This window comes from Myotis nattereri (assembly GCF_964212035.1).
Source record: "Myotis nattereri genome assembly, chromosome: 3".
In the NCBI taxonomy this organism is placed as follows: domain Eukaryota; kingdom Metazoa; phylum Chordata; class Mammalia; order Chiroptera; family Vespertilionidae; genus Myotis; species Myotis nattereri.
The window spans coordinates 189,479,475-189,492,950 of NC_138077.1; the positions used below are offsets into that span (position 1 = coordinate 189,479,475).

The 13,476-nt window shown below is 37.7% G+C and overlaps 1 protein-coding gene across 1 annotated transcript in view; it reads left to right on the forward strand.

Moving 5' to 3' along the window:
- The first annotated feature begins 6,418 nt into the window (after positions 1-6,418).
- Positions 6,419-13,476, forward strand: part of MAST2 (microtubule associated serine/threonine kinase 2) — an 89,049-nt gene continuing 81,991 nt past the window's right edge. Inside the window, exons 1-2 of the mRNA XM_081085857.1 lie at positions 6,419-6,710; positions 9,577-9,771. Of these exons, the coding sequence (XP_080941983.1) occupies positions 6,661-6,710; positions 9,577-9,771 (245 nt within the window). The 5' untranslated portion in view covers positions 6,419-6,660. The remainder of the gene's footprint in view (positions 6,711-9,576; positions 9,772-13,476) is intronic.

Consider the following 13,476-nt stretch of genomic DNA (forward strand, 5'->3'; position numbering starts at 1 on the left):
GAAGCCATTGTCTTTCACAAAAACCTACTCCTCTCTTATTCTCTAGCTTATTCTTAAGGTAGAAAACAGTTATTCTTGTTACTTTGCTCTTCACATCCACACTCCTTTCTATTATACCTCTCAAATCTCTCTCAATTTCCTCTACTTCTTTCTGCTACCACTGGTATGTTCATATAGTCCAAGCCATAGTGATCTCTTGCCTCTGCTACTACTATAGTTTCTAACTGGTCTTTCTTTGACTGACACTGCTTACCCTCAGTTCACCCATCCATTATACAATAGTCAGAAAAGGTTTTTTAAAGGGCATATTTGATGATTAGCTTTCATTTCAACTTATTTAGTGAATAGTTTATTACTTGTTACATTACACTTGAAAGTCATGACATGGCCCATAAAACTGTCTGATTCTTGTCTTTGTCTATATATTTGATGTTCCCTGTACCTGAGATGGATGTTTTTCTTCCTCCTATACCTGTCTAGCTCCTACTTATCCATCAAGTCTCAGCTTACGTCTTCCTTATAAAAGGATTTTCTGACCTCACCCATACCTTGCTGTCCCTAGCCTAAGCTGAGTTTCCCAGAATGTGCCTTCATTAAACCCTGTACTTTTCCTTCGTAACTCTTACAGAATTGTAAATAAAGAATTATTTGTCTGTCTTCTCCCATTGGATGGTGTATCAGTCTGCTTGGGTTGCCATAAATAAATGCCAGAGGCAGGGTGGTTTAAACAACAGAAATTCATTTTCTCATAATTCTGGAAGCCAGATGTTCAAGACAAGATGCCAGGATGATCAGTTCCTGGAGAGGATTTTCTTCCTGTCTTGCAAACGGTAACCTTGTCACTGTTTGCTCTACCAGGAGGGCATAGTAAGAAGGTGACTGTCTGCAACCCAGGAAGTGGGCCCTCACAAGGAACAAAATGTGCTGGTACAATGATCTTATTAGACTTTCCAGCCTCCAGAACTGTGAGAAATAAATGTTCGTTGTTTAAGCCAATAAAAATGTTTGTTTCTATTTGTAGTACAATTGTTACTGATGTTATAACCCATGGAAATAAACTTTTTTGGGCCCTCAGCTGCAATCAATATATAGAATATTTTATCCCAAAATATTCCTTGTGTAGTTTTGCAGTGAACTCTTCCTTCACCTCTTGGCCACAGGCCACCATTGATCTGCTTTATGGCCCTATAAATTACTTTAGCCTGTGGAAAAATTTCATATAGTGAAAATCATACAGTATCTATCTACTCTTTTGTATTTGGCTTCCTTCATGTTTCAGTACTCCTGTTCATTTAATGCTTAGTATTTCCTTGTGTGAATATACCACTATTTGTTTGATGGTATTTGGGTCGTTTCCAGTTTTTAGATATTATGAATAAAGCTGCTATGATCATTTGTGTATGGCCTTTTTATGGACATATGTTTTCATTTCCCTTGGATACATACCTGGGAGTGTTCAGACCATAAAAACAGCATCTCAGTCATTGCTACCACCGATGGGAGTAAACTTACCAGTTGTAAACAAACCTAAAACAAACCAAATTATCTAGAGGACAGTTAAAGTTAGAAAAATTAGAGAGTGAGTAAACTTCAGATTCACTTCTGGGAGCCAAGTCCAGATCACCACTTCAGATTTGCTTTTGGAAGCCTGGGCAGCCCACATGAGGTGCATTTTCCTCTGTGGCTCTATGAGGTGAATCTATTGGGCATTTTGATGGAGAACTTCCAACACCAGGCAATTTTCCAAAAAAGATAAAATCATGGCTCTCATCCAGATATAAATCAAAAACATTTAAAGATTAACAAAAACCTCATCGTTAATAAGGGAACCAGACAGATGTTATAACCAGTCATCATTTTTTCCTGTTATCAATTTTTATATTATTGAAAGTTGGCAAAATATCAAAGATGAAAGTTGGATTAATACTGTAACCATCTAGTAGATGTTCATCTGAGCAACAAGGGAAATAATTCCCAAGGTACTCAAATGTACATTATTTTTTTCAGCTTAATTTCAGCAAAATCACTATGTTGTAATCAAGATATCTTACAAATTGTTATTTATATTAATTATTTTATACTATTTATATTGAAATGATATTTTGAATATACTAGCTTACATAAAATATTTTAAAATGTAAAAAAGTGTGTTATTTTAACAATAATGTCAAGTTAAACTTTCTTGAATCGTTTTATTTCTTACATTTAAAAAAATTAAGTTCTGCTTAAAGGATATTTGTTCTGCTGCAGCAATAGAAATCAGAATTGGTAAAAAAAAAATTTAATATATAGATTTAAAAATGAACCATGAATTCACACATCATCCCAGCCAGTGTGGCTCAATGGTTGCATGTTGACCCATGAACCGTTCAGTAGATTTGCATATTAGCCTTTTATTATATAGGATTGCTATCTGCAATATCTAGGGCCATATAACAATATTTTCAAATCTTTAATCTTTTCAGTGCTAGGATATTTTCAAGAAAACCAAACATAGCAGTATATTCAACTAAACCGTGACCTGTAATGGTCCTAAAATAGTTTATAGAAATCAGTTTGGGATTATTTGTTGGTGAATCTTCTTCATAGTCATGCATGATAAACATACTCTAAGGTGGTCCCCATATAGTTTTCTCCTCCAGGTGTTCATACTTTTGTGTAATCCTGGTCCCCTTGAGTGTGGGCAGTATCTGTGACTTGTTTCTAACCAGTAGAACATAGTAAAGATGATGGAATGTCACTCCTGTGATTATGATATGGTATATAAGACTTTGTCTATTTAAGTAGACTCACCACAGAGACTGTACCAGCTTGACGAAGTATCCAGCCATGTTGGAAAAGGCTATGTGGCAAGGAAGTGCAATAGCTTGTAGAAGCTGAAGGTGCCTTCTAACTCATATCCAGCAGCCTCCTGAGGATACTCAGAAGAGTGTTTTTCCAGCCCCTTCAGACATAGCTCAGACAGTACAGAAAGACTTGAGGACATTTTCCTGGACATTTGTGACCAGTAAGAACTTTTCGTTCTGTGGAGCTGTCCTAGTTACTGGAATACCACCTCACATTAAAGTACCAGCTTCACAAACTTGCTCAGAGTCTAAGCCTGAATCTCAGATTCTACCGCAGAGGCCTCAGAGAGATCAAAGAGTTTGAGAACAACAAGTATTCCTTCCCAGAGGGCATCTAGACCACTCCGTGAAGCAAAGTTAGCAACGTGATGCTAAACCCCGAAGAATTGTGAGACACCCTGACAGTCATCAACTGACAGTCATCAACTCTTCATTGGTAATCTGCCTCATGAGATGGACAAATGAGAGCTTAAAAATTTCTTTCTTTCTTTCAAACAGTTCTTTTTTTAAATTTAAAAATTGTGATTTCTAGATACATCTAAGCACATATTTCATTTAAAACAAATTATAATTTTTAGTACTTGTTCAATTACCAGTACATAACATTGGTCTTTGGCCTTACATATATTATGTCTAACCCTGCACATAAGTATATTTAATTAGCAATACAAATTCCGCAATTCTGCAAAATGTTTCTCAGCTGTTATGGATACTGAGCTAAATTAACAATATTTTTAGAACCATGAATTGGAACAGAAATAATGTAAATGGATATTTAGCTGTACATGGAAACAATACTTGTATTAGCCAAGAAATCTATTACATTAATGTTAACCTGAGAGGAAGGATTTGACAGGTTAATTTGTCTTTTTGCTTACTTCTAAGACTCTCTATTTCTTGAATACTTTATAATTTTAGATAGTTTTCTTTGACATTGCACTTTTACAATTCATAAATAGAAATCTGACATGATTGCTTTTTTAAAAAGGACATATAAAGAAAGATGTGGACAAGTGTTTTCCTCAGGTCTGAACAGTGTAAGTCACAAGAATGGGTGTTTAGGGTTTCACTTTGCCAGTGCAGAACGCCAGATCACAAGTGACAGAGGCCACCCCATATCTTTTAATTAGTCTATTTTTTTGTATTTGTGTTATTTTGTAGCACCTCTAAAGTGAGAAGCCCGTGGCAGAGGCCCTTTCTTACCTGGCTTTCAGGGTGATAACACAGTCAGCAAATAGTTGCATGAATGAATAAGAAGAGGTGGATGTTTTATTTTTCATACTGTAAACTGTTGAGTGCTGTAACCAGAGAAATGTTAAGCTTTCCTAGTGCTGACAAAGCTACAGGGATATTGGCACAGATGGATTTTAATGACAGTAAATGTGAAGAAAGTGCTCTATGTGGGGATGTGTTAAACCTTGGGGAGTAAGAGTGATATCTTCCTTGGGTCAGATAAAGGTCATAAGACATGACTTTCATTCTCTAAAAATCAAACAAATATTTTTTGACTTTAGCATTATTTAAGGAGCTCCGTGCTCTCCTTCCTCTTCCACTTTATTATTGTGAACCAGGCTAGAGAGAAATCTATGTGCTATTGTTGTCAGGGTCTTCTACTCCAAGGTATTATGTAACAAAGCAGTTTATAAAATTGATTCTAGAGATTACTTCAATTCACCACCTTAGCTGAAGACAGGATTTAAAAGGATATAATGGGAATAATAATAGCACATATGTCATAGGCCTGTGATGAGAACTATGTGGGTATTACGTGTAGAGTGTTTAGTAAGTACTTATAAATGTTGGTTGCTGCTGTTGTCGTTAATATTTGGTAGCCTGGGATTGGGTATCAGAGAACTGGAGAATATTGAGTAGAAACAGGGCTGTGCCTTAACTGTGTGGCCTTAACTTGGGATGGGGATACATCACCGACTGGTCTCCCAGTGTGGGAGTGTGGACTTTGGTGACCAACCCTGATATCATCACAAGACTTTCCCAGAGTGGGATTCGTTACTTTTTGTGAGGTGCTAGATTTCTGAGAGAGCATTTTCATTTTCATTAGGACTTGTAGAGAACAGGGGATTCTGAAATAGGGGCTGTGAGAGGCTAGTGATTGGGCTGGTACATGGAGAGGAAACGTGAGTGACTGCAGCTACTAGGCCAGAGTGAGTTTCTTGGGTAATTAGAGCAGTGGCTTTCAAATTTTTTAGACTGACTATGGTCCTTGTTTACAAATGGACTTTACATTTTAACCCATCATATGTGTTTGCACTTGTATATTTATACATGTTTCAGTAATGTCACAAACACAAAGATCACAAATGATTTTTACCCTTACTGTGTGTGAAAAACTGATATTTTCTTTGCTGTTCTATTTCATTCTGTCTCTCTTTAAAGAAAATGTTGGTCCTGACTTCCTAAATTGACTTCATGATTCACTAAAGAGTTGTGACCTGCAATTAAAGAAGTACTGGTTGGAGTATGAATGAATCCTTTGAATGTTACCCTAGAAAAACAATTTGATGTCCTTTGTCACCTTGATGAATGAGAGGAGCCTGTCAGAATTGTCACGTATTCAGGAGCTGGGGACAAGACTTTTGCTTATTCTTTAGTTTCTTTCGCTGTCAGTGTTTAGCTCTACAGTTTACTTGATCATTTGGCTCTTCTCTTCATGCCAGGCTGTTTTTGTCAGATGGTTTCTTATGTGTTTGGGCTTATCTCCTCCTTTAGATTGAGAGCTAGCTCCTGGAGGGCAAGACATATAATAGCTAACAGTTCTCTAGCACTTCCTCTGTGCTAGACACTTTTCTGTTTCATGTATATTTAATCTTCACCATAACCTATATATTATGTACCTTCATTATTTTCGTTCTACAGATGGGGAAACTGAAGCATACAGAAATTAATTAGCTTATCCTGGGAGTTCTTTTGCAGCTTACCTCAATATCTTTTGTAATATCTGCCATATAAATGATTTCATTAATAGTTATTGAATGAAATTAAACTAAATAGTTTCTGGGCTTATTTTCTTTAACTTTTCCTATGGCTTTTTTCACCACAAGGTTATTCAAGTGATCAGAGTAGTAGAAATTGAATAGAAAATGGCTCTGAACTTTGTATAAAAAAGGGATACAGAGTTTACTTAAATTGATCAAATTCAGGATTTGAATATTGACTATGCTTTAAGCCCTAACCTTAAGGCTCTGTCAGTATTCCATAGGCCTGGGTTTGAGATTGAATAATGTTGCAGAAATTCCCTCATATCCTTAGCTCATTAACTTAACAATTTGGGATCCTTAATATGCTATCTTCCAATCCCTTGCCCACTGCAACAGCTGTTCTGGCCTGGCCCACGCCTTCTGAGTTAATAGTATTTCTGTCACAGGGTGAGTTTTCAAGTTGGTATGTACTATTTCTGCCAATGTGTTCTCTGCTGCCAAGCCTCAGGCTTGGAGGTTGCAGCTGATTTGTGGGGGAGGGAGTTTGGTGCTTGTTACTGAGGAAGAACAGGGTGCTCTCTGGAGCTCTGATTTGTTACAGGCTGAGTGTGAATGATGTCAGGCAGATCAGAGGACGGACAGCTGATTCATTTGGGATCTGGAACTCCTCACTCTCACTGCTGCTCTCTGGGCTCTTAGGTCTTTTGGGGAGAAGTCCTGAATATTATGTTTTTGAGGAAAAGTGCTTTAATTTTTCTGTTAAGTTTGGGAAGCCTTTGTAAGTTTCCTTTGGCGTATAGACTGCATACCCCTTGTTTGAGAAAACTTCCTGCCAAGACTCCAGTGTGAGAGGGCAAAAGCTTGAGTAAGCCAGGAATATGATGAAACGGAGGAGAGAGAGACTGGGAGCACCATGCCTGCGGATTCAGTAAGGAGGCTGGGGTCTCTGAGTGGAAACTGGCAGTTAGGAAAAGAACTAATGCCAACTAACAGTCCTTCATTTACTTGGGTAAAGACTCTGCTTTGGAGATGTCTGTCAGGAAGAGAGCTGAGCTGGCTTCATAAATTCAAGGTCAAAACAGTGGTCCCTGGCAGGGGCATATGGGGTTTCTAATTCTGAAAATTGAGTTGGATGTCATTTTAGTGGTTTTTAGATACTTGGGGAACTGGGTTAACAATGAAGATCGATTGTGTGGTGTTTTTTTCCTACCTTGAAAGCAGGTGTTTAAAGTTAGTGTCAAAGCTGCAGTACAAGCCCCATGAATGTGAGAAACAAATGGAAACGAAAGCATCTCCTTCTTTGGCTAGAGAGGTTAATTATATTTCTGCCCCTGGCCAGTCAGACGCTCAGGACCTCAAATCTGCCTTTGTAGAACCAAGCCTGAGTCCTTTAGGGTACGACCTAAATTTTACTTCTATGTTGTGTGATATAGAAGGTATTTAGGTGAGTATTTAAAAACTAAAGAATGGAAGAAGCCTTTCCCCCCAGGATATCTTTTTTCAAGAGCTGCTCAGGCTTATTTAAAATGAGGAAGTGCTGAGTGACGATCAGGAAATTGGGGAATCGGTGACAGAAGTGTCCTAGAATCCATTCCACTTCAGTGATCTCTCTTGAACTGCCTTTGCATAACTCATAGGGCAGAGGGTGTGCACTTGTATTCCCTTGAATGTTGGTGCTTACACAGAGACAGCATGGTGTACTCAAATAGACAGACTTCTCCTGTGGGCTTCCTTTGGGTCATTACCCTTCTGTGTTAGTAGATGCTCATTAATTGAATTAATGATTCTACCAGAACTTGGAAAATCAGATTTGTTTGAAGTATATAATTATAAGGTTTGTCATACAGTTGACTCTTGAACAACATGGGTTTGAACTGCTCAAGCCCACTAATATGTGGCTTTTTTTCAATAAATACTGTAAATGTAACTTCTCTTCCTTAATAACATTTTCTTTTCTGTAGCTTACTTTATTGTTAGAATACAGTATATAATACATATACAAAATGCAAGGCTTCCTTCTAATCAACAGTAGGTATTATAGTTAAGTTTTTGGGGAGCCAAAGTCATACACAGATTTTTGACTGTACAAGGGGTCGGTGCCCTTAATCCCACATTGTTTAAGGGTCAACTGTACTTTTAAAGAAATGGTTTATTCCTATACTAAGACTAAAAAGTTAAAGACTATGAAAAAGAAGCTTTATCAACTAAAGTGTCATTTGCAGTAAAGATGGCTTGTTAGCAAAATTAAAAAATGCTTAAATTCAGTTTGTAGTTTAATAAAGCATAAGTGGTCAAAAACCATGTTTTCCAAATATTGGTAATCATTGTATCTTTTTTAGTGACTTGAATTTAGGTTAGGAAAATTCTCCTTGAGGAGCTAGTAAATAGTTTATAAATCACTTTAACTTTTCAAACAATCCTTTTTAGACTCTATCCCCATGTATAACCATTTTTGCAGAATGGTAATTAGGAGCAAAAAGAGAAGGAGATTTGGTTTTGGCAGACATTTTTATAATCATCAAAATGGCTAAAGCTTTATTTTATGTGACAAGATTTAAGTCTCCAAAATTTTGAATAAGCAAAACTATTCAGTTTAACAAGAACTAAATGTCTTATATATTCTAATTTTATATATATACACACACACACACACACACACATATATATATATATATATATATATATATATATATATGACACACACATATATGTGTATTAAGGAGCTTATTTTTGAAATAGTTCTTTAGAAAAATGGAAATTCTTAGTCAGAAATTAATATTTTTACTTCTTATAATTTTTAAAAATATATTGTTTATGGAAATTTGGGCATACCTGTAACTTTAAATAATTGTCTGCTCTCCACTTTTCTATCCTATTATATCCTCATACTGTATGCTGAAGATAGCTAGAAGGATAGGAAGGTAAAGGTTTCCTTTGAATATATATAATTAAACACAAGTAGAATGTCACATATCCATATCCAAACAGTCAACAATAACAATACAGGAAATTAACATTTTAAACAGTTTAGGTGCTTAGGTGATACTTAAGTTTGTTTTTAATCTTGGGAATAAAATATTGTAGTTTAACATGGTATTTGTGTAGAAAGCCATGCTGCTATTATAGCAAATTGAATGCAAATCTGTTAATAATTTGTCATCATCTGTGGCATATCTGTCAATGATCAACAAAAGAGAAATCTGTATTTAATACCTATCTGTTTCCAATCTAATGATCTTATTTACTTAATAGTTTTTATTAGCACTTAACACATCAAGATGGTTAGATTGTTTTTAGGGGGGAAAATAACCTGGAAAACTAAACTTTAAGTAGAAGCAAATTTTATTATACGGAGTTGTGACATTATTTGATATACTCAGGCAAAAGTTAGCTAAATAAGTTGGTGTTATTGTAGATGTAATCTAACAATTCATAAGCTATTGAGAATGTTTTACTTTTATGGTAATATTTCTCTAGGAAGTTTTAATCATTACACACAAAATATTCTATTACTTGCTAATTGATGAATTGTAGTAAATTTGCAATGTTTTCCCAGAAGTCAATTCTAAAGACTTTGACTATCTAAAGCTTGAATTTTTGGTTTAAATTCTGTAGATTAAGTTTTAGTCTTAATGGTCATTCTATGCCAACATTAGTACTGAAGTATGATATTTGAGAATGATTTTTGACTACTTACTTAAATCTCTTGCCTAAATTAACACACTTTGAACATGTTTCTTTTTGGTTAAAAGTGATCACTGACCTTGTTTTTTTCTACTATGAAACCTTGTCAGAATCTCTACTTTTTGCCGAGGATCTGAAGTAAACCATCACATGTTTTCACCCACATTGGCTCCAGCCCTATCGCTCATTAAAGTTCCATATAGTGCCGATTGTGCTCTGGCTGCTTCTCCTCTTGCTTTTTTCCTGAACCCACAAGCCCATAGCAACCCTGGCAGTCCCTGTTCCAGTCGCCCACTGCAGTGGAGGTAAGAAACCTGCTGTGGTGTGAATGTGAGCCTGGATGATTGCTTCCGGCCTAATAGATAAAACCCAGACCTTTCTCTTTAATAATGGGGAGAAACTGAATAAAAGTCATGACCTGGTCACAAAGAAGAGTAAAAGGAATTTCACAGATCTCTGCTCAAAATTTCAGCACATGGTAGGATATCTATTAGTAGTTAGATGTATGCCCTTACTGATTGTGATCATGACAATGCTAGAGCTCTCTAAGGTTAAATAGTTCAAACACCACATTTTATACAATAGGAAATTTTTATTCCAAAACGGATTAAGTGATTTGCTCAGATTGTTGAAAATAACCCTCTCCCCCCTTTTCTTTCTGCCTCTCTTTTCAAATATTAAACATTATTTGAGTATAGACTATGTTCTGGGCATTGTTTTAGGCATGGAGGACAAAACAGTGAACACAAAGAGATAAAGTCTCTGCCCTCAGGGAGGTTAAATTCTAATGGAGGGAGACAAGTTAATGGGTAACTGTATAACAGATGGACATAAGTGATACTGAGAAAATACAGTAGGATAAGGGCAGAAGGAGTTGTCATTTTATAGAAGACTAGAGGCCCGGTGCACGAATTTGTCCATGGGTGGGGTCCTTCTGGGTGGCTTGCAGGGATTGGGCCGAAACCTGCAGTCCAACGCTGCCTGCAGCTCCCACCTGCCGCTACCGCTCATCCCAACCCCACTGTGCCTGCCATGGGCTCGTGCCCAATCAGTCCCAATCAGGAGAGGCTCGCGCTGCTGCAACAGCGCTCGCCAGCCATGAGCCCTGCGCCTGGCGCCCTCCCAAGGGGAGTGGCCTGCAGGATCAGGCTGAAACTGGCTCTCCAACATCCTCTGAGGGGTCCCGGATTGCAAGAGGGCACAGGCCAGGCTGAGGGACCCCACTAGGGAGGAACCGTGGGAGGGCTCCAGGGCATGTCCTGCCCATCTCACTCAGTCTCGATTGGCCGGACCCCAGCAGCAAGCTAACGTACCAGTCCGAGCATCTGCCCCCTCGTGGTCAGTGCATGTCATAGCAACTGGTCAACCAGTCAACTGTCTGTTCCCTGGTGGTCAGTGCATGTCATAGCAAGCGGTTGAGCTGCCTTAGCATATCATTAGCATATTACTCTTTGATTGGTTGTTCGGTTCTGCCATTCGGTCTATTTTCATATTACCCTATAGGAGGATATTCAAGGAGGTCCTCAATGCAAATTTGATATATGAGTAAAGACTTAAAGGAAGTCATGGAGCCAGAATAGAGGTTTATAAAAGAAGAGTGGTTCAGACAGAGGCAAGAGGAAGTGCCAAAGGCCTGATCTAAGAGCTTGCTTCATGTGTTTTTTGTGCAATAGAGTTTAGTGAAGCTGGTATGGGATAAGTTAGGAGGTGAGAGGTGGGAAATGAGGTTTGAGTTGTATAGTGTGGAGCCAGATGAAGTAGAACTTCAAAGCCATTATATAGATTTTTGTTTTTATGCTGAGATGAGAAGCCTTTGAAGGATTTAAAACAGAAGAAGTCATGATCTGATTTAGATCAGAAGGATCACTGGCTATAGATAGAAGGCTGCTGGTATAATCTAGGTAAGAGGCAATGGTTGTTTGAACCCATGGTGGTGCAAATGGTAAGAAGTGGTCAGATTTGGGGATGTATTTTGAAGGTAGAATTGGTAGGATTTGTTGATGGATAGGATGCAGAGTTTGAGAAAAAGATGAGGACTGAAGATTTGGGAATGAACAATTACAAAGTTGGAATTATCATGAACTAAGACTTGGAAATTGTGATAGCTAATTAGACATTCAGTTAGACATGTGAGCTCTGGGCTAAAGATATGTGATTAGGAATTGTATAAGGGAAATAAATAATTACATTTATGAAATCCTCCACTGAGTGACTATTGATGGAGAATAAAGAAATATCAAAGGTTTAGGCCATGGCACAATCTGACTTTAAAAGGTTGGGGAATTGAGGAATAGCTCTTCAGAAAGGAGAAGAACCAACAGAGGTATGTTGGAAGCCAATTGAAAAGAATTTTCAAGATGGAAAGTATGATCGATCAATAGGGATTTGTTAAGCTTTTTGGTAGAAAACAAAAGTAACCTGGAAAACTAAAAGTTTAAGTAGAAGCACAATTTATACAGATTTAGGTGAGATTATTTGATATAGGAGCTCAAATTCTACAATTTAAGCAGTATTAGACTGTCATAGGACAATGTTAGAGACTGACTTCTCCCTGAAGTCACCCCTTTCTGATGAGATTGGAATAAGACCTTGGTATGAGATTGAAAAAGATTGTAAGTTGGGTGGCACCCACAGCCTCATGTGTGCACATGGTTTCAAGTGCTATCTCTTGAACCTGTGATCTTAGGACAACCTGAAACAATGTCTTGCACCTTTGGCTTGAAAACTTGTTCAATTTCATGTGTGTTTTTTCTCCCCCTAGGCTTGTTTACATGGTTACTATAATAGTTACTATAATAGTGTTTCCATTCTTCTTTTGTATCTGTCCCATGCAAAGTACCAGTTTAATAATATGGCAAGATGATTTTCCCTTGTTTGTCGGATGTTTGTATTTCCTTAAAGTGCCTTGAATTTTTTTCTGGGATACAGTTAAATTCTTTAGAAGTAGTCCTGGCCAGTATGGCTCAATTGGTTAGAGTATTGTCCTTGCACCAAAAGGTTGCCAGTTCAATTCCCGGTCAGGGCACATGTCTCAGTTGTGGGTTCAATCCTGGTGAGGGTTCATATGGGAGGCAACCAATTGATGTTTTTCTCTTTCCCCTCTAAAATCAGTAAAAACAAATTCTCAGGTGAGGATTAAAAAAATTATTTGGAAATGGTTTGATGCTTTTAGGGCCGTGGTCAGCAAACTGCCTCTCGCGGCTCCTTGAGTGTGGCTCTTCCTAAGCCTTAGGCGTACCCTAATTAAGTTAATAACGATGTACCTACCTATATAGTTTAAGTTTAAAAAATTTGGCTCTCAAAAGAAATTTCAATCGTTGTACTGTTGATATTTGGCTCTGTTGACTAATGAGTTTGCCAACCACTGTTTTAGGGAGCATTGTTAGGCTTTGTTAGTGGGCCCAGAGCAGCATTTGGGGCTAATTTTTTTTTAGACGTTATTGGTCAGATTATTACAGTTGTTCCTCTTTTCCCCCCATAGCTCCCCTCCACCCGGTTCCCACCCCACCCCCTGCTTTTACCCCCCCCCCCCCCAGACACACACACACACTGTCCTTGTCCTTAGGTGTATGATTTTTGTCCAGTCTCTTCCCGCACCCCCCACACTCCCTTTCCCCCGAGAATTGTCAGTCCACTCCCTTTCTATGCCCCTGATTCTATTCTATTCACCAGTTTATTCTGTTCATCAGATTTTTTATTCACTTGATTTTTAGATTCACTTGTTGATAGATACATATTTGTTGTCACTTTGTTCATAATTTTTATCTTCACCTTTTTCTTCTTCCTCTTCTTAAAGAATACCCTTCAGCATTTCATATAATACTGGTTTGGCGGTGAGGAACTCCTTTTGTTTGTTCTTATCTGTGAAGCTCTTTATCTGACCTTCAATTCTAAATGATAGCTTTTCTGGGTAGAGTAATCTTGGTTGTAGGTTCTTGAATATTTCTTGCCACTCCCTTCTGGCCTGCATAGTTTCTGTTGAGAAATCTGCTGCCAGTCATATGGGTACT